Genomic DNA, 20,047 nt, shown 5'->3' on the forward strand with positions numbered 1-20,047 from the left:
CTGGGCACGCACTTTTCGGAGTTATGTGCTGCCTATGAGTTTTCCATAATGTTCTCAAAGATGTTGAAGTCTGACTACGAGCGTGGCCAGCCAGGGCTCAATCCTTCTCCTGAGTGAGCCGGCGTTGGATTGTTGACGATATAGCCCACATATAACACTATGGGTATGGGCAATACCCATAATAGTGTTTAGCCATCCTCACAAAAATAAATAGGTTCACAAAAACTTTTTGGAAAATGCTTATTTATATCCAGCCTCTACAATTAGCAACGGGAAAATTAAGATATCCGTTTTTACGCACGTAATGACAAAAAAGGGTTTCATATGGAATATTTATGACGGGCCGGTTACATTAACCCGTGTTTTCAATTCTCTCCTGCACAGTACTCGCCTTTGAATAATTTCCGGAACTCAAAGCGACTTGGAGTTTAGATTTGAACAACAAAATCGCTATGTGTTATGAGATTGACTTTATATTTTGTAAGCCTGTAGGTAAATAGTCTGACTAAAATATATGGTTCTGTAGGTACTAGGTATTATTTGAGATTTTTCAAACCATACCTACAGTGTATTGTGTAATAGATAAGGTTCCTGCCAAAAGAACCGAAGTAGAAATTGGATGTAGAAGGAAATAAGGAATACAAACTACAAAAATCTAGAACAAATTACATATCCTTTAATGCTTTAACCACGCAAATATTGTACAATAAATGACTTTGCAATTTGGACCAAGCCTGCGTTGCCGACTCTTCGACAGTTTCGAGCGTTTTTCTCAATTCCTCGTTTTCCGAAACAGTTTTTGTATGCACTTTCAGAAACAAACTCAAATACGATTGAGCTAACTCGAAATCTTTGTTCGATTTCAATAATACATCGATCATTTTGAGAAATTGCTCCATAACATCTATGGAACCTCCAACATCTGGCGCCATACTGATTACTTCAGCTTCAATCGAAGATGGAGAAAGTATTTTTAACTTTTCTAAGCATTCTTTATATTCTTCATAATTTTCGCAAGCGTGAAGTTTCTTAGCGAAAGGACTTAATGTTGATAACGATTCGGGAATCAGAAGCTTTTTGTCTGAGCTAAGTTTTTCTTTCTCTAAATCGAACTCTAGTTCAAGGCTAGGAATCGTCGGTAGGAAGAATGGGGCTGACTTGGGCACGGTTAGTTGTGTTTTCGGTTTATTGCGCCTTTTGACTATGTCTAAATTGAGTAAATTCAGCCATCTTGAAGTGGGTTGACCAGATAAAGTGAGGAGTTCTTCGCTAATCTGTTCGGGAGACTTGTACTCTGGTTCGTCGCCTATATCGATGGTGCCAAGGTCTTCGATGTCTGGTTTTTCTGCACTCGTTGTTGGTAGTTCTGTTAAAAAATAATTAATCAGCGTTAAAATTGCTCTCCGAAGAAATTATGACTATAGTTATATATTATTATAGTGCGAATATTGACATTGGAAGCCCGGATTTTTCGATTGCGTTAGTTGGATAGTAAAATATACCAACTTGCATGAACTCAAGTTTCTAGAAAAAAAGGCTAATTTTATACGTTCCCAGACGACGCTGTTTATTTTTCCGGGATAAAAAGTAATCTGTGTCACTCTCCAACTATAAACTTAACTACATCCATACAAAAAAAATCACGTCGATCCGTTGCTCAGTTGCAACTTGATTGAAGAACAATGAAACACTCGCATTTGAACTATGGCAAATTTTTTTTATTGCAAGATAGGCTTACGATGCAATGAGGCAAAGGCATGCTCGCAATCTAGGCAAGAGCGCGGTTGCCTAGATGAAACCTATTCATTCTTGCTTCTCTACATAGTATAAAATAAAGTCGCTTCCCGCTGTCTGTATGTATGTATGAACGCGTAGATCTTTTAAACTACGCAACGGATTTTAATGCGGGTTTTACCAACAGATAGAGTGATTCAAGAGAAAGGTTTATAGGTATAGTTTAATTCTCAAAAAATTAGAGATCCCTAGAGAAATTGAAATAATGTGAATTATGTCGGAATTAAATCCTCTCATTTGAGAGTTTCCGAGGCAATGCCACCTCAATGACACCACATTAGTATCTACATTGCACCCATGCGAAGCCGGGGCGGGTCGCTAGTTTAAGATAAATCGCAGTTCTATGGTAGAACGGTGAAGGAGAAACAAGGCCTACCGATAGGCCTGTCTATATACATTATACATACATGAAAATAGATAGGTAACTCACTCAAACGCGGTATATCAACGGTGCGTCTATCGATGGGCCTGAGGAACACTTTATCGTACAGCAGCTTGTTGGCCCACAGAAACACGCCAAGCTCGCCTACGTGGGTACTCGCCAGGAAGTCCCCCGTGGGCGACATACTGAGCGATGTGCACGGCTTCTCCACCTGACAACAAAACAAATTTTACGACCTCCCTGGCGCAGTGATGAGCAGTGTGGTTATATAAGGGATGATTTATACCAGCACGTGGCGGACGCGGGCCGTACCACGTGCGAAGCGCGGACGAGGCACGGATTCAAAACATCACGAACATTTTGTATGGAGCAGGTTATGTCCGTGTGACGTCCGTGCATGGACACGGCCTTATTGCCTTTCTAATGAAACCGGTTTGTTGCATATCGGTAGGATGGTTTCAAAGTCTATGATGGATATTTTTTGTGTTTTTTACTAATTTAAAAAACACAAAAAATGTTTCCACTTCAGCTGGCTTAAAATATAAACAATTCGGAGAAACCTCGGAAACACACGTGACGCGCTTTGCATAGTCAAGGCGTTATAAAGTTTGGATTTAGTTAGTAGGCAAAACTTCTTTTCTCAAACTCTGTGGGAGAAACTGTTGATGCGTCGTGTCGCTTACGCATATCTGTGAGAAGCGACTTGTTTACCTTTTAAGTCAGCTAAGGAAAAATTGTGGATGCATGAGGGAATCGTTACTTTTTGATTCTTTATTTACAACAAAATCTAAATATATAAAATGAAAAGGTGACTGACTGACTGACTGATCTATCAACGCACAGCTCAAACTACTGGACGGATCGGGCTGAAATTTGGCATGCAGATAGATATTATGACGTAGGCATCCGCTAAGAAAGGATTTTTGAAAATTCAACGCCTAAGGGGATGAAATAGCCGTTTGAAATTTGTGTAGTCCACGCGTACGAAGTCGCGAGCATAAGCTAGTAAAATATATGCTTGAATAAAAACTTACCGAGAATATATCAACAAGTTGCCCACTCGGTATATCCCATGTGCATATTGTACAGTCCATTGATGATGTAACCAGCCATCTAAAACATTAGAAATTTTTATTTTTTAACTTACATTAAAAAACCGGCCAAGTGGTAGTTAGGCTCGCGCACTGAGGGTTCCGTACTACAGTCTATTTTTGCGACATTTTGCACGATAAATCAAATTGTTTTCGTGTAACTTTAACTATTTACGCAGCGCACGCCACGGAAGCTCACAGATGAATAATGTAGCTTTCTACTGGTGAAAGAATTTTCAAAATTGGTTCACTAGTTCCAGAGATTACCCCCTATAAACAAACTTACAAACATTACCTCTTTATAATATTAGTGTATAGATATAGATTACATATAGATAAAAATATTAATGAAATCGAGCTTACCGACTCTGGCAATCAAAATCAATGTCATTAATCTTCCCAATGTGGCCTTCAAACTTCCTCACCACAGTCATCGTGTCGATATCAACAAGGGTGATCGTGAAGTCTTCATTAGCTAACGCCAGCAAACCACTGTCTCTGTGACATCTCGTCATGTTCACTGTTTCCTCTAATCTTAACACGTGGTAAGGAGATGTTGCTAAAAGTAAAAATTTAAGGATAAAGTTCACATTGACAGTCAGTTGCAATACGAGTGGTTTCTTTCTTTCTTCGCTCTAGACTGGTTTCCGCACTTAAACTGGGTTCCGTCTGTTGTGAGTGCATTGCCTCCACGCCGAAGAATTCACTCCAGCCGTCCAACATCCAAGCTCATTTCAGAAACCGAGACAGCAGAATAGACCACCAAGGTTGGTTACCGTAAACTACTTTTATTATTTTATTATAGATCCTTGCTAATGCTTACAGCTTAATGCCAAAGCACATTACAAGTTAGACTTATGACTTACACTTTACATTACAACCTTAATTATGGCAGTGGGCAAGTTGTTAAACATGTTATTATATAACAATAATAAATTATTATTTGTGGTGCAACTTGTCCTAAAGGTAAGGGTTCCAGTGTATGAATCCGGAGGTTAAGCATTATTGATGACATCCCTGGCGCAGTGGTGAGCGCTGTCTGTGGTCTTATTAGTGGGAGGTCCTGGGTTCAATTCCCGGCAGGTGAAATTTGGAATTTTATAATTTCTAAGGTGAGATTGCAGTCAAGGCCTAACTTATATCAGAATCGGTACCCTTATTATAAATGCGAAAGAATGTTTGTTTGTTGGTTTGTTGGTTTGTCCTTCCATCACATCGCAACGGTGTAACGTAGGCTACTTTTTATCCCGGAAAATCAAAGAGTTCCCACGGGATTTTTAAAAAACCTAATAAACCACGCGAACAAAGTCGCGGGCAACAGCTAGTAAATAAACAAAAAATTATAAATCATACCATCTTTAAAATGCCAAAACTTGAGTCGTTCATCAGATCCAACCGTAATCACTCTCTGGTTGCACAGATCACTCTCAACTCCTCTTAAAGCTCCTTTATGAGCTTTCTTGCTCTCATTGCCATAGTGACCCCTGTATATACCAGACTGCATGTTGAATTTGTGGACCTGACCATTGCCGTAGCCTGAAAAAAACGATGTTTCGTAATTACTAGCAACCGCCTGCAGCTTCACTCCTGAGATAATTTCGAAAAATCCGGTCTTACATTACAAATGGTACCTCTTGTTAAATTTCAGGTTTCTAGGTCCAAGTGTTTGGTTGGGCATTGATAAGTTAGACAGTTATAAGTTCTGAATTGCTTTATGCTATATCCTGAAGAAAATTGGACTCACCTATAATAACAAAATTTCCACAATGTGTAACTGTCAAACAAGTTGCTACAACACCCTTTTCTATTCCTGGGGGCTTCAGTATATGGCTGCCCATTCGGATTTTGTTGTAAGACCATGTTGTTGTTAGGTACTGATTCTCGTGAAGTGACGCAATGCTATCCCATTGCTTATCCCTTTGCATGCAGGAACTTAGCTTTGTTATTGGTGGTAGGATGAGGTGGTCTGCTTGGGTACTTTCTGTAAAAAGATTTAAAATTAGATAGATAGGGAGCTCCTTTTTTGGCTCAAAATTGCAGTAGGTACTTTTGTTTTATCACTGAACTTTTATCATCTAACACTGAATGAAATTATTATGTACAATGTACATATTATAACATATTGACACAGATAAAAACAGGATATTAAGATGCACACATATTATGTCTTATTAAGCAACTATCTCTGTGATTCTTTCTTTCATAACAATGATAGATAAAATAAGACTTAAAATTTTAAGATGTTGCTAACTATTTTGTACAGATTAATGAATGCATAAATATGGCAATATAATATATATATATAACTTATACAATATTTTTGTTTCTTTTGGTATATTTATAATGTACATAATACAAAGCAAAAAAAATACATTCAAGGAATACTCACTTTTCTTCTTAGAAAGTTTTCTATTTTTAGACGCTCTTCCCATACTCTTATTAAATGTTTCAGTGACTGTATTCATGATATGGAGGCTGCTGTCTCTGCCTGCGGCAAGGATGTTTTCACCTGTCGGCTCACAGTACCGCACCAGATTCGGCGGTAAAGCATGACCTTCTCTATAATAATGTATAGTAATGTACTTAACAGTAACTTATGCCCGGAATGCACAGCAATGAGACTCACACACCATCTGTTTGTATGTTGGTGGTACTACAGCAGAAACCTTTAAACAAGTGTCCCAAATTAAAAAAAACCGTTCCACCGATTTTGACGACATTTGGTACAGGGATAGCCTGCATCCCGGGGAAGGACATAGGCTACTTTTTATCCTGGAAAATCCCAGTTCCCACGGGATTTTTAAAACCTAAATCCACGCGTACGAAGTCGCGGGTATCAGCTAGTTCAATATAATTTAAATAACAAACTGATTATCACTTACCGCTTTTTTAGCAGTCTTGCTCCACCATCAGGCATGTCAAATACCCACATCTTCAAAGAATTATCTTGTGAATTAGTTACCATCAATGGTTCTGACATGAGACATTGCAGGCCAGCTATCTTTGAAAAATGTGCAGATTGTATCTGAGACTTAACTTTTTTCTCTTCCAAATCCCACATGACTAAATTTCCATTTGTGCTGCCAGTTACCATTAATGGCACTCCATCCATTCTGAATGATAAGCAACTAATTTTTCCCCAGTCATGGAGAAATTCCATAACTATCTGATCATAGCGGATATTATGAAGAATAATTCTCCCATTAGCCAAACAAATGGCAACCACATCAATTGCAGGCGCTGGCTCTGTCACAGTAACCGTAGACTTCCATCCTTTGAATATATGCACTAATTTTGAAGTTCTTATGTTCCACAATTGCAGCTGACCTTGTTTGCTCCCGAGCAAAATTTTATTGAGATAAGTTGGCGGATGGCATATTGTCGTTACCTTGAAGTGTTTTGCTTCAAACCGCAGATCAAGAAACTCTGTTTCTTCTTTTATATCAAATATTTTGAGAACATTATCTGTGTCTATAGATATTATGTGTATAGCAAAAGGTAAGATTATGCATACAGGTGCCTGGTGACCTTTATATACGTGTTTAAGTTCGCAGCCTCGTCTCCAAGCGTAAATATTGTTTTCGCTCGCTGTGTACACGTGATAGCTGTCGCCGCTCATACACGTTATGGGACCTGGATGTTCCCCACTTACGCTCAACAAACGGAATTTATCACATCCGTATGTATGAAACCATTTACCCACACTCGTACATAACAATGTTTCGCCTCTTCTCTTAATAAATCTGGATACAAAAGGTATGTGTGTACTAACATAACCTAACACCCGCGCACCAGTAAATATTTGACTGCGCCTATTTCCCTCTGTCATTTTTAATTTTTACTACATTAGTGGACACACAATAATGGATAATTATTTTTCAACCAAGAGATGAAACCAATTTTTAATAAAGAAATTAAACTCGGCAGTCGGCAGTCCGTTTGTTATGACAATCACAAAAGATGACAATGATGATGATGACAATCACTGACAATCACCGACTTCACCGTTCACGACAATGATATGACATGACCACGAGTTTATGACATTGACATTTTGATTTTTTTTTAATTTGACACTTGACCATAGACTAAAGGTTTGTTATGGCCCACCCGGCCCACATGCTCCAAGCCTTGGCAATGGGTTGGCAACACGGGTTGGCAAGCATTACGCAAACACCCATCCAGACACTTGTTAGCACAGCTTGCCTAGTGTTTGAGGGTGGTTGTATTACCATGTACTGTTTGCTGCAAAACGACAAGGCTCTTTTGGCACTTGAACAACATAAAGGTTGTAAAGGCCTGTAATAGTGTTCTGTGACAAAAGGCTGCCAGCAAATAAAATCTCCTCAATTTTATGGAATATATTAAAATGTCTGTCGAAAATCAAGTTTTATTTTATTTTAACTGAATGAGAAATCGAGAAAGCCGTCCCTGAAGCCCAAATCGAGAAAAAATAATAAAAACCATTATTATATGCCATGGACTTGCGACTTATCATATTTACGTCCAATCAAATACTTATTAATAGGTACTCAAATTATCATAATATAGCTACATTTAGCACTAGATAAATATACCTATATTTACCCGGAACCAAAAAGTTACCTTTCTCTAAGATACATCCCTGAATAGCTCGATCGTGATTGGTCATTATAAAAACCCTCTGAAGTCTGACTAGCCGTAAAATTCAACCATTACCTACCTACGTCCTACGCGACACTGGACGGGTCCAACTGATTATGTTTGCTGTTTGTACATTACACACTATTTCTCAATTTGTCATATTTAAATTTTGTTACCTACTAGGAATTACCTAAATGTATAACATAAAAACACAGTTTTTTAAATTGATTTATTATTATTAATCCACACTTATCCTATCGCAATATGAATACATAATAATAGTTATTATTAGACTACTTAATACTTTAAAGAAGCCCTTGTCTTTTCAAGTCTTCATAAGTCTTCCTGTTAACAACATTTCCTTGGGAATCCTCATATTCTTCATCATTTTCCGCAACAAACCTCTCGCCTTCCTTTTGGTTTTTAATTTTTTCCCATACTGAAATAAAAGAAAACACTTTTACTAAGATAGTCCTGTTCACTCCAAATTCGCACATATTGGCCTTTTTCAGCCCTGCAGCCAGTGGCGTGCAGGTCATAGAGGCATAAATGCACTGCTTAGACCAGTTGTAATAGCTCAATGCATATTTTTCATTATGACCTGCCAGTGAACAGGCTCTGTCTTAACTAGTGCCTACCCTGGCTTCAAACCCTGTGCACGCCACTGCCTGCAGCCATAGTTGACAGCTACAGTGTGACAATTGGCTGATGTTATATTGCTATCAGCAAAAATGCTCAACTGAAGCAAAAATATCATAAATCAGCCAATTACAACTGTTGGAACTGGCTGTAAACTAAATTGTTTATATTTAAATATGTTCTTATTCTTATTTTTTCTAAGAGTCTTTGTTTTACATTCGATGACATATTGGCTTACTTCAAATATATTTCTCAAACAGGACGTCCAAGTTTTTCCTTTTACTGATATTTTTCCTATAAAATCAAATATCCCAACAACAACAATATTGTAATTAGCACAATGTGATAAACAATGATAGTTCCGTTAAAGCATAGTTGACTGCATTGCCGTTTACCATCATGTCAGAACCAGATCATAAACACTGTTTTGTTTTGTACTTACACGCAAGCGCGTCTTCAATCTGCGTGACGTTAGCGAAGTGAGCCGTGTTGGGGATGCCGAGACAGTGCATGCCGTGAGCGTGGCGCCACTCGGCGAAGTGGCGCTGGAACGCGTTGGGGCGCTTGTATGTGTAGTTGTACTTACACGCAAGCGCGTCTTCAATCTGCGTGACGTTAGCGAAGTGAGCCGTGTTAGGGATGCCGAGACAGCGCATGCCGTGAGCGTGGCGCCACTCCGCGAAGTGGCGCTGGAACGCCTTGGGGCGCTCGTATGTGTAGTTGTACTTACACGCAAGCGCGTCTTCAATCTGCGTGACGTTAGCGAAGTGAGCCGTGTTAGGGATGCCGAGACAGCGCATGCCGTGAGCGTGGCGCCACTCCGCGAAGTGGCGCTGGAACGCCTTGGGGCGCTCGTATGTGTAGTTGTACTTACACGCAAGCGCGTCTTCAATCTGCGTGACGTTAGCGAAGTGAGCCGTGTTGGGGATGCCGAGACAGCGCATACCGTGAGCGTGGCGCCACTCCGCGAAGTGGCGCTGGAACGCCTTGGGGCCCTTGTATGTGTAGATGTACTTACACGCAAGCGCGTCTTCAATCTGCGTGACGTTAGCGAAGTGAGCCGTGTTGGGGATGCCGAGACAGCGCATGCCGTGAGCGTGGCGCCACTCCGCGAAGTGGCGCTGGAACGCCTTGGGGCCCTTGTATGTGAAGTTGCCGCAGATTTCGCACGAGTAACTGATGTTGAGGCCGTGCAGTTTGTACAACCAATAGGGGATGGGCTAAAAATAAAAACAAATACTTTTTTAAATCCTCTTTTTAGTTGTGTTTCAAAACTCATAAATAAACACCAGATGATATTGGATTGTAATAGAAACTGTACTGCTAAATTAATCTTGGTAAATTGATAAATAGACTTTCGCCGCGACGCTCTTCTAGGGTCCGGGCGGCGTATCGCGTCCTTTAAAAAAAAAAATTATAATTAAATTATATATAAACCTAACAGCTAACAATAGTAATCACCTTTCCATCCCATCCCAATGGTAGGTTCTTCGGGTTGTAAGGCACTTCGTCGTCATCGGAGTCAACGTCGCCAGTGACGGAAGCATCACTCTCTTCGTCACTCTCGTCACGACGCTCGCCTGCGGCTCGGGCGGCGCGTCGCGTCACATTCTCTATTGTGGCCGCACGAGTACTGCTTACTATGTTTGCGAATCTATTGTAAAAAAATAAAGATCTAGTTCGTCAAAAGGCAATTAAAGGTTATCGGAGAAAAAAATCTAGATTTTGTATGCTTGAAAATCAGACGATATTAATTTATCGTTGTTTCTACTATTCGTCCGCGGGGATTGAGGTTTTTCAAAATCCCGAGAAATACATTTCCCGGGATAAATAGTCCATGTACGTTCCCGGGATTCAGGTTTTTAAAATCCCGTGGTAACTTTCTGATTTATCACGTCATAGTAGCTATCTGCATGCCATATTTCAGCCTGACCCGTCCAGTAGTTTGAGCTGTGCGTTGATAGATCAGTCAGTCAGCCAGTCACTGACTGTTCAGTCAGCTTATCTTTTGTATGTATTTAGATACCTATAGTAATTTAAAAACTAGACTCACACAAGTGATAATAAAATAACTGCTTGTGCTTATCTCATGCCATTGACATGAATTTCTGAAGTTATAAGTATATTGGCATGGCATATTTAATACTAGCTTATGCTCGCGACTTTCCGCGTGGACTTCACAAGTTCAGATTTTTCCCCAAATGTCAGCTATAAGATCTACCTACCTGCCAAATTTCATGATTCTAGGTCAACGGGAAGTACCCTGTACGATTCTTGACAGACAGATGGACATACAGACAGACAGACAGACAACAAAGTGACCCTATAAGGGTTCCGCTTTTCCTTTTGAGGTGCAGAACCCCAAAAATGAAATATGACCTGTAAACTTGGGCCTCAATGGCTGCAATATCTTTGTGCCGCTGCAGTGTCGTGGCCTTGGCTTTGTTGGCCCCTTTCTTCGCGACCAAGGACTTATCTAGCGCCGTCTGACCTTTCGTGCTGAATAATCTGCGAAAAAACCCCCCCTTTACAAAAACAGATAACATACAAATTAACCAGGTACGTAAACATGTTTATCAGTGCACTTGTTAACCTGTTTTGTTATCGGAACTGAATAAAATTGGAAATTATATAGATTAATGCAAAAAAAATGTTTCAATTAAATATTTATCGGACAAAAATGTTCTAGTGATGTAATTTCAACTGTAGTTACCTACATAAAACTCAGCTGAATATTGCATTTTCCTTCTCATCACGTCGCAACGGTGCAACGGATTGACATGATTTTTTGCATGGGTACCTATAGATAAAGACCTGGAGAGTGACAAGGGCTACTTTTTATCCCGGAAAATCAAAGAGTTCCCACGGGATTTTAAAAAGCTAATTCCACGCGGACGAAGCCGTGGGCATCAGCTAGTAGTAGTATATTTTAGTTGTAACTGGACAATTTCTGTACATTAAATATATAAATATAGCTAACGCTTTATTATAAACTAGATGATGCCCGCGACTTCGTCCGCGTGGATTTAGGTTTTTAAAAATCCCATGGGAACTCTTTGATTTTCCGAAAAAAAAGTAGCCTATGTCCTTCCCCGGTACGCAAGCTATCTCTATACCGAATTTCGTCAAAATCGGTTGAACGGTTGGGCCGTGAAAGCAGACAGACAGACACACTTTCGCATTTATAATATTAAGTATGGATAATAGAGATGATGAAGTGCATAAGTAAATAATTAAAAGATAATTTGTTTATCATATTATATTTTATGTATGTATGTTGTTAAACAGATCATTGATGCAAGATTGATAATTATATCAAATTAAATGAATCATAACAGCTTCATCTCTTGCAACACAAAACCTCTACTTTCATGCGGAAATAGGTTTTGTGTTGCAAGAAATTTGCTTAGTAATACTTGTGGGCATGTTGATAATTATCATCAATGAAATAAATATAATAATCAATAGAAGTTAAAGATAAATAAATGAACTTTACTATATCTTATCAACTTACTACTACGTCTTTGTTATCAACATCGTAAAAAGTTCAAGAATGCATTGAGCTAGTTTTCCTATTCCCTACTCACAATATTTTGTTATAGTAGGATTGGACTAGGTACTTGTTTTGCGCGCACTATACTATAGCAAAGAATTCACATAAGCCATACCTTTGTGCCCTTTCTTCCAAAGTGCCACCACATTTCAACCCGAGGGCCATGAGAGCTGACTTCAACCTGTCCAGTCCGAGTGACGCAAGCTCCTCCCAAGAGGAAAAGGCTGATAAATCCAAATGTGCACCAATGTTTGTTAAGGCTCCACCAGTTTCTTTCTGAATTAAAGTTAAATTAAACAATATTTTTGACTAGCTGTCTTTTAATTCAAGATTGTATCAAAGCTCTGACCTCTACACAACAAGTTTCCATTTTCAGAAAACCCAAAGCCACAGGACAAAGTCATGGGTACCATTAAATTTAAATATATAAAAAGAAAAGGTGACTGACTGACTGACTAATCTATCAACACACAGCTCAAACTACTGGACGGATTGGGCTTTGGCATGCAGATAGCTATTATGACGTAGGCATCCGCTAAAAAGGACTTTTGAAAATACAACCCCTAAGGGGGTGAAATAGGGTTTTGAAACTTTTGTAGTCCACGCGGACGAAGTCGCGGGCATAAGCAAGTTTTAAATAAATAAATAAATCTTGAGATGTCACAAAGCTTGAATACACAATCACTACCCATATTATTATAAAATGTGAAAGTGTTTGTTTGATGGTTCATTGGTTTGTCCTTCAATCACGTCGCAACAGAGCAACGGATCGACGTGATTTTTGCATGGGTATAGTACAAGACCTGGAGAGTGGCATAGGCTACTTTTTATCCCGGAAAATCAAAGAGCTCCCACAGGATTTTTAAAAACTTAAATCCACTCATACGAAGTCGCAGGCATCAGCTATTGTACCCTAATATTTTCACCGTTACATATTGCAAAAGCGGTACTCACTGGCCATCCAGGAAACATCCCAGTTTCCCATTGCTTGATAAACTCTTGATGTGCCGCTGCCATCTCTTGTGCTTGGTCCTGCAGTGGCTTCACTCGGCTCACAAAGTCCTTGAGGTACGTCAACAGTGCCCGTATATAGTTCCTGTATTCACTGTTCTTGCGCTCTCGCGGAATGTCGAACAGATGGTCGAATATACTTAGGTATGTAATATAATCGACTTTCTGGAATATTATAAAAGTAAGAATAGGTTTGCAAACAAATCAAAACCTGCATAAGTTGATATAATACCTCTATCCCTTTCAAATTGATGTATTTTTCATAACATTCATGCAAGTCCAGGTATTTTCCATAGCCCTCCTCATCAGTGAATTCAACTGGTGCTGCAACAAGAAAAATTGTTGTAGAGTTTGTGAGTTGTAATGACAATGACATATTCTATCATCATGATCAACCCATCGCCGGCTCACTACACAGCACGGGTATCCTCTCAGAGAGAAGGGTTTTAGCCATAGTCTACCATGCTGACCATGTGCGGATTGGTAGACCTCACACACCTTTGAGAACACCATGGAGAACTCTCAGGCTTCCTCACGATGTTTTGCTTCACTGTTAAAGCAAGTGATATTTAATTACGTAAAACGCACATAACTCCAATAAGTTAGAGGTGCATGCCCGGGATCGAACCCCGACCTTCGATTAGAAGACGGACGTACTAACCACTAGGCTACTACAGCTTTTATAGCTTGTATGAATATTATAAATACCTACATAAAATTGAGTCTTAGTATCAAAAAACCCATACACCACAAACAACAAAACAAAAACAAAAAATCACGATTCATGACGCGATAAGTTCCAAAAATGCAATGGAATCAATATTACATGGCAGAGTCACTTATGCAAACTTTGGCAAATGTTCTTGTAGATGGAAATGCACCCTAACTAAGTGGTATTAACTATTTTCTAGATAAAGTTGTGATAAAGCCTTAGGTATATTTGATGATATGTGACAAATGTCACTTACTTGTATAATCTTCTGAAGGATTCTCTCGAAGTTTGGCAATTTCCTCAAATTCAACTGACATAGGAACACAGATCTGAAAACCATACTTTGTGAGTAAAATGATACAAGATAAGAATACATTTAAGCAGAGATAATGATTATCTAAAGGTGACTCACTGACTGACTGACTGATCTATCAACACACAGCTCAAACTAATGGACGGATCTGGCTGAAATTTGGCATGCAGATAGCTATTATGACGTAGGCATTTGCTAAGAAAAGATTTTTGAAAATTCAACCCCTGAGGGGGTAAAATAGGGGTTCGAAATTTGTGTAGTCCACGCGGACGAAGTCGCGGGCATAAGCTAGTGAAAATGATAGAGCATAAGAATACATAGGCAGTTTATAAATTTAAAAACTATAATTAAATAATAATAAAACATTCTTCCTTTTACATCATATTACTATAACTTCTTATTAAGACTTGATGAGCAGTTCGTGTTCAGACAGTGAACAGGTCTGATAATGGAGCAGGAAGTTAGTTACAGGATCTGAGGCCTATTAAACATGAGGTACCAAGTACTTATCATCTTATCACCGCGCATTTGTCTCCTCTCAGAATAAGAAGAGTCAAGGGTTTAAAGGGCATAGTCTGCCATTATGGCCCAGTTTGGATTGGCAGACTTCACACACCTTTGAGAACACTATGGAGAACTCTCAGGAATGCAGGTTTGCTCGCGATGTTTTCCTTCATTGTTAAAGCAAGTGATATATTTTAATTACTTAAAATGCACATAATTCTGAATAATTAGAGGTGCATACCTGGGATCAAACCCCAACCTCTCAAATAGGAGGCTAAGGTCTTTACCACTATGCTATCACTACTCTTTCATATTTAAACTTATATCACAACAAAATTTATTTTTATGTCCACATACCTCATTAGGATGTTTTCTATGAAACTCTTTAATTTGTTTAAGTCTAGCATAGAACTCCTGAAACTCGTTAGGCCCTGATAATGCTGCAATTTCCTCTTTCCGTAAACCATCTTTATCTTCATACAGCTCTTTGAGCCGTATTGTGGATTCTATGTACCTCTGTAAAAGAACACATTTTAAAACCTAATATATCTAACTAAAATAAATACATAAATAAAATGTTATACAAATATATACTACAACAACAATAATGAACCAGTGGTAGATGCGTTTGATGATTCAAAAGTACCTATGTACTTGTAAAAGTTTAATTGAATAAAAAATACATTTATTTATTTATACGTGAAAAAATATTTTAAAGCGAAGGTTCTCATCGCATATTGTGTGCTTGACCCCGGAGTACTAAAATGAAATAAAATAAACATAACCTTAAGTATAGCAGTATTGCTGATATAAGCTTAACAATACGTTTATTTTCTAATACTACTCATTCATTTAATTTTTCAAAAATTTACTTCTTGCTGCAACTGATTAGTGACGAGGCGTTTTGGTGTAAACCAGTCAGCTCTGTGGTGCGAACCACTAGTCACTACAGTCCACAATTATGAAGATGAGATGAAGATATAGAGAATATACCACTTGCAGATAAAATTACAGATTTGATAAAATTATAAATTGAACTTTCTAAGTAACTTAACATATTAAATGGTAAGGTGAACTTACATCGTGTAAATTTTTAAGACGGTGGTCTGCATTGATTGTTTCGCGATGCTGAAAATAATTTTTAGGTTAGGTTACATTTCTTGTATTTTGGTAAATACATAGTTAATAAGGAATTTAACTACATACCCCAGTCTTTTTGTGCAAAATCTCTTTAACCATTGCATCCATAGCCCGTTCTCTTTCTTCATGATAACTTCGTTGTTGTTCTAATATTGTCTCCATTTTGTATGGTTATTTCCTCCAGTGATATGTGATATTAAATAGTGTTATAATGTTATGGTTTAAGTATGATCAAATAACTACTAAAAGTACTTAAATATTACCTATCTTTAATTTCAAAATACTTTTTTATTAATACCTAATGCGTAAACATAAGAAACAACAAGCCAAGCACTTTGACATTGACATTTGACATTAATAATAATTTCAATTTGACTAAATATGAAAGTTGCCATTCGGCTCCAGACGTGCTCCAGACAAAGAACGATTTCGCAAAATGACGTCTTAATTTTTTCAGATTACCCTACGTTAATTTTTTCCAAAGTTCGATAGTAGTTTCCAATCGGAATAAACCGGCCAAATGCGAGTCAGACTCGCGCACCGAGCGTTTTGTATTATATTCGTATTTTTTCGATATTTTGCACGATAAATTAAAAATCATTAACTATGCATAAAAATAAATAAAAATCTGTTTTAGAAAGTACAAGTAAAGCACTTTTACATGATACCTTACTTTGACTTTGAAAAAACTAATATTTTGTTAATAAACACTTTCGGTTTTCGGATTTTTACCCAAGCGTGTGATATAAGACTTTCCTACCTGCCAAATTTCATTTAACAGATTCTAGGTCAACGGGAAATACCCTTTAGGTTTCTTGAAAGACACAACAGACAAACAACAAAGAAGTGATCCTTTTTCTTTTGAGGTAGGTACAGAACTCTAAAAATATATAGGTACAGTACGCGACAGAAAATATAGGTACATCGACCTTTGTCATGTAGGTACACCTATTTCTTTTTCAAAATCTGTCGCTAGGTAATAGTTATTATTCGAAGTCAAGGGGGTAAACCTAATTTATTTTTTCAACTCACTTATCATGTTCATGTGAAAAATCTTTTTTTTTTTTTTCAAATCAAAATTTAATATTATATATGCCTGTGTGGGCTGTGACAGTTACAAGCTAAGATTTATTTAATTTTAAATATCTTTGTCAATAGGTTTCTATAACAAGTTAAATGACAACTTAACAGTTCTCATAACTGATAGACAGACTGGACGAAACTATAAGGGGTACCTTGGCTTATTACAGAACCCTAAAAAGAATAATAAACTATACAGTTTGTAATCAAAAACAATATTTTACTAATCATTTACAATGTTTTGTTCACATCATGATTTTTAATCATACTACTGTTATAGAAGAAAATAATACAACTTTAAACTCTAGGAATGTGTAAAAACCATAAACAGTAGTTATGGTAAAAACAATAGTTAGTCAGGTCAGTCTTCACTTGAAAATGATGTAATAAATAAGTAATCTTAAATGTAACATAATTTATGGTAAATGCTACAAGTTCAACAATAGTGTTTATTTATATGATAGACCAACTTTTCTTTCACATATTAAATTTCAGTTGCAGTGTAGTACATATCCCCTTAGTAGCCACAATGTTGTCCAACATCCCAATGTAAATAGCCAGATCTAAATCTAGTGCTACCCTTTAATCCAGGGAGCAATTTGGAAGGAAATAGCAATACATTTAGACCTGTTGTTCAAGTTTTGTTAAGAATAGTAGTACAGTAGAATTATTAGTCACATAGTTAACGGTTGTGACTGTTTAAAGTTTCAATTTGTGATAGTTTAGGGTTTTTGGACAGAGCAACTGTTATGGAACACTTTACAAGTCTAAATTTGTTGTCTAGTATTTAAACTAGATGTACAAATTTGACCTGACAAATCTACATTATCATTTAAACTTAGAAAGTGATCAAAATGAGTGACCTATAAATCTAACTTTCACACAGCACATAGAAATATCTATTTTAACTACAGCTCATCATGTGAAGTTTGTTGTGAGAGATTAGAATCATCACATGCCGCTGGAGTAGTAAACTCTATTTTATATTCACAACGGAATGGTTCTGTGACTGAGGTTAACTTAGATTCTAAACCACAGTTAATATTTACTGTAGTCATTCTATTGGGCCCGTTCCAGCAGGCTATTCCATTAGTGTATTTCATAACAGAGTACTTTTTACCCTCTTCGCCGCCCCATTCTCCCCAATCACCGAGTCCAACTTCCATGCCACCGTTTTTCGACTTTTGAGTGACTTTTTGGAAAAGGCATAGTTTATAGATATACTCCTTGTCTTCATATTCGTAGCATTGACCATCTAGTGTAGCATATTCCTGCTGTAAACCATAATCTTTCTCAAGGTTTTGCTGGAATGTTCTTATATTTGAATCTATTTCCCTTACTGTGCGTTCAGCATCTGTGAGCTGGCGTCGGGCCTCTGTGGCTTCGTCAATCAGTTTTTGTGTTTCATCATCATATGTCCTGGAGTTGTCGGGCTCTACATCATGCTCATCTGTATCATCATGAGGGGCATCATCAATGTTCTCATCATCACCACCCAAATCCTCTGCGTCTTCAACTCTCTGGGCATCCTCTTCTTCATCAGCTTCAGTTTCTTCGTCTTCTTCTTCATCACCAGCTGGACGGAACATACCTTGGTCTGCCATCAGCAAAGGTTTTAACATTGGCCAAGTTGTTGACATAAAGTCTTCTTTATTTACACTATCTTTGTCACCAAAGAAATGTAGGATTTCATCTTGATCTACTTCACCATCCTTATTCTTATCAAAAACATTGACTACTTTAATTTCATCAGTTGTCAATATGCCATCATTGTTAGAATCAAACCTAGCAAACTGTTCACTAGCTTCCTTCTCTTCTTGCTGGCGTTCTAGCTCAGCTCTGCGCTGCCTATCTTTCTCTTCAGCATCCCTGTAAACTTTGAGGGCTTCATTTTCTTTGGTTTCCAGTTCATTTTTAAGAGCCTCCTTTTCTAATTTGATTTTTTCTGCTTCAGTTTTATCTTTTTCTAGCTGTGATAGTTGTTCAGCCATTTCACTTCGCTTTTTATTACCTTTCTCTATAAGCTCTAACCTTATGTGGTTTCCAGACTTGTGTAGGTCAGCCAATTGTTGTGCCTTGGCTCTGGCCTCTTTGCCCAATTCTTCGCAAATATTTGAACACGTGCCGGGAGTAGCGTACTCATCCGTGCCATCACAGCAATCACAGATCCCATCGTTGACCCGAGAGCTTGGAATGTTCTGCGGCCGATGGCCTGCATTTGTGCAGTGAAAAACTCCGTTCAAGCAAGCGGCTGTCCCTGGTTCATCGCTGCCGTCGAAGCAGTCACAGTAGTCGTCGTTTACATAACTAAAAGGAATAGTACTTGTTCCGTCGAAACATGTAAAATCTTTAGTCGGCGAATACAGCGACGCTTTAGATAAAGAAACTCCGCGCGGACGCGGTACGTCCGTTTGTGCGGAAATTATGAACGTAAATATGACTATTGTTAGCGAATGTAATTGCCTAAGCCAAGCAGAATAAATCATGATTAACTAGAACACCTCCTCTTGCACAATTAATCAGTAAATACGAAATAAAACTTGATAGGTATTGATAAATAGAACGTGTAGAAAATTGACAGCCGATCGCTGACGAGTGACCAAAGAGTATGTATTACTACTGGAGTGACGTTGACCGATTGAGGATTGACATATGCAGTGCTACCAATCCAGATAATAATAATTCGCTAGAAAGTAAGATAAGCGGATACCTAATAATTGTGTTGTTCCAGGCCTGAAACTAACCCTATACAATAATATATTATTCTTTGAAAAAACCTGCTACTTATAAATTATCCAAATTAATAGATAGTCTTCTTCCCAGCTATCACCAACCATTCGTATCGTGTCTCTTCAATTCCACACGACATTGGCGAAATAAATTGCGCCCGTTTGGTGCAGCCGCGCGCCATTAAAAAAAAAAAAAAAAAGAAGATAAGCGGAAGAAATAGGCAGAATTTAAAGGTTTAGATACAGCAAAAATATAGCATTCTTGAATACATTTTTGTTATATTACTAATACATTAAGATGAGAGAATTTAAATTTACGTTTTGTATAACATAACTAGGTAGTTAGTAACAAACATGTCTTATCAATATTAAAAAAACAAAGCAACATTTTTTTTACATAGGTAGGTAGTTAGTTAACTACACCTACGCATCAGTAATATTAGTAGGTTAGCTGTTCAAGTTTACAGGTCTTGAAC

At 37.9% G+C, this 20,047-nt stretch overlaps 3 protein-coding genes across 3 annotated transcripts; all 3 read right to left on the reverse strand.

The window, feature by feature from the left end:
• Nucleotides 1-654: 654 nt before the first annotated feature.
• Nucleotides 655-7,248, reverse strand: LOC117985886 (WD repeat-containing protein 36). The gene is made up of 8 exons (XM_034972692.2): nt 6,150-7,248; nt 5,657-5,826; nt 5,012-5,248; nt 4,621-4,803; nt 3,631-3,826; nt 3,211-3,289; nt 2,225-2,387; nt 655-1,366 (listed from the first exon to the last, which is right to left on the reverse strand). The coding sequence occupies exons 1-8, from the start codon at nt 7,094-7,096 to the stop codon at nt 666-668; spliced, it is 2,676 nt and encodes an 891-aa protein (XP_034828583.1). The 5' UTR covers nt 7,097-7,248; the 3' UTR covers nt 655-665.
• Nucleotides 7,249-8,105: 857 nt separating this feature from the next.
• On the reverse strand, nt 8,106-16,117 carry noi (splicing factor 3a subunit 3 noi). Its single transcript, XM_034972856.2, has 11 exons — nt 15,829-16,117; nt 15,703-15,750; nt 14,980-15,138; nt 14,062-14,134; nt 13,326-13,417; nt 13,037-13,258; nt 12,198-12,358; nt 10,909-11,037; nt 9,991-10,183; nt 9,548-9,749; nt 8,106-8,329 (listed from the first exon to the last, which is right to left on the reverse strand). Exons 1-11 carry the CDS (start codon nt 15,922-15,924, stop codon nt 8,196-8,198), a joined length of 1,509 nt encoding a protein of 502 aa, XP_034828747.1. The 5' UTR covers nt 15,925-16,117; the 3' UTR covers nt 8,106-8,195.
• Nucleotides 16,118-17,041: 924 nt separating this feature from the next.
• On the reverse strand, nt 17,042-19,457 carry GCS2beta (glucosidase 2 subunit beta). Its single transcript, XM_034972855.2, has one exon. The coding sequence runs from the start codon at nt 19,326-19,328 to the stop codon at nt 17,751-17,753; it is 1,578 nt and encodes a 525-aa protein (XP_034828746.1). The 5' UTR covers nt 19,329-19,457; the 3' UTR covers nt 17,042-17,750.
• Nucleotides 19,458-20,047: the final 590 nt, after the last annotated feature.

This window comes from Maniola hyperantus, chromosome 10 (assembly GCF_902806685.2).
Source record: "Maniola hyperantus chromosome 10, iAphHyp1.2, whole genome shotgun sequence".
NCBI classification, from domain to species: domain Eukaryota; kingdom Metazoa; phylum Arthropoda; class Insecta; order Lepidoptera; family Nymphalidae; genus Maniola; species Maniola hyperantus.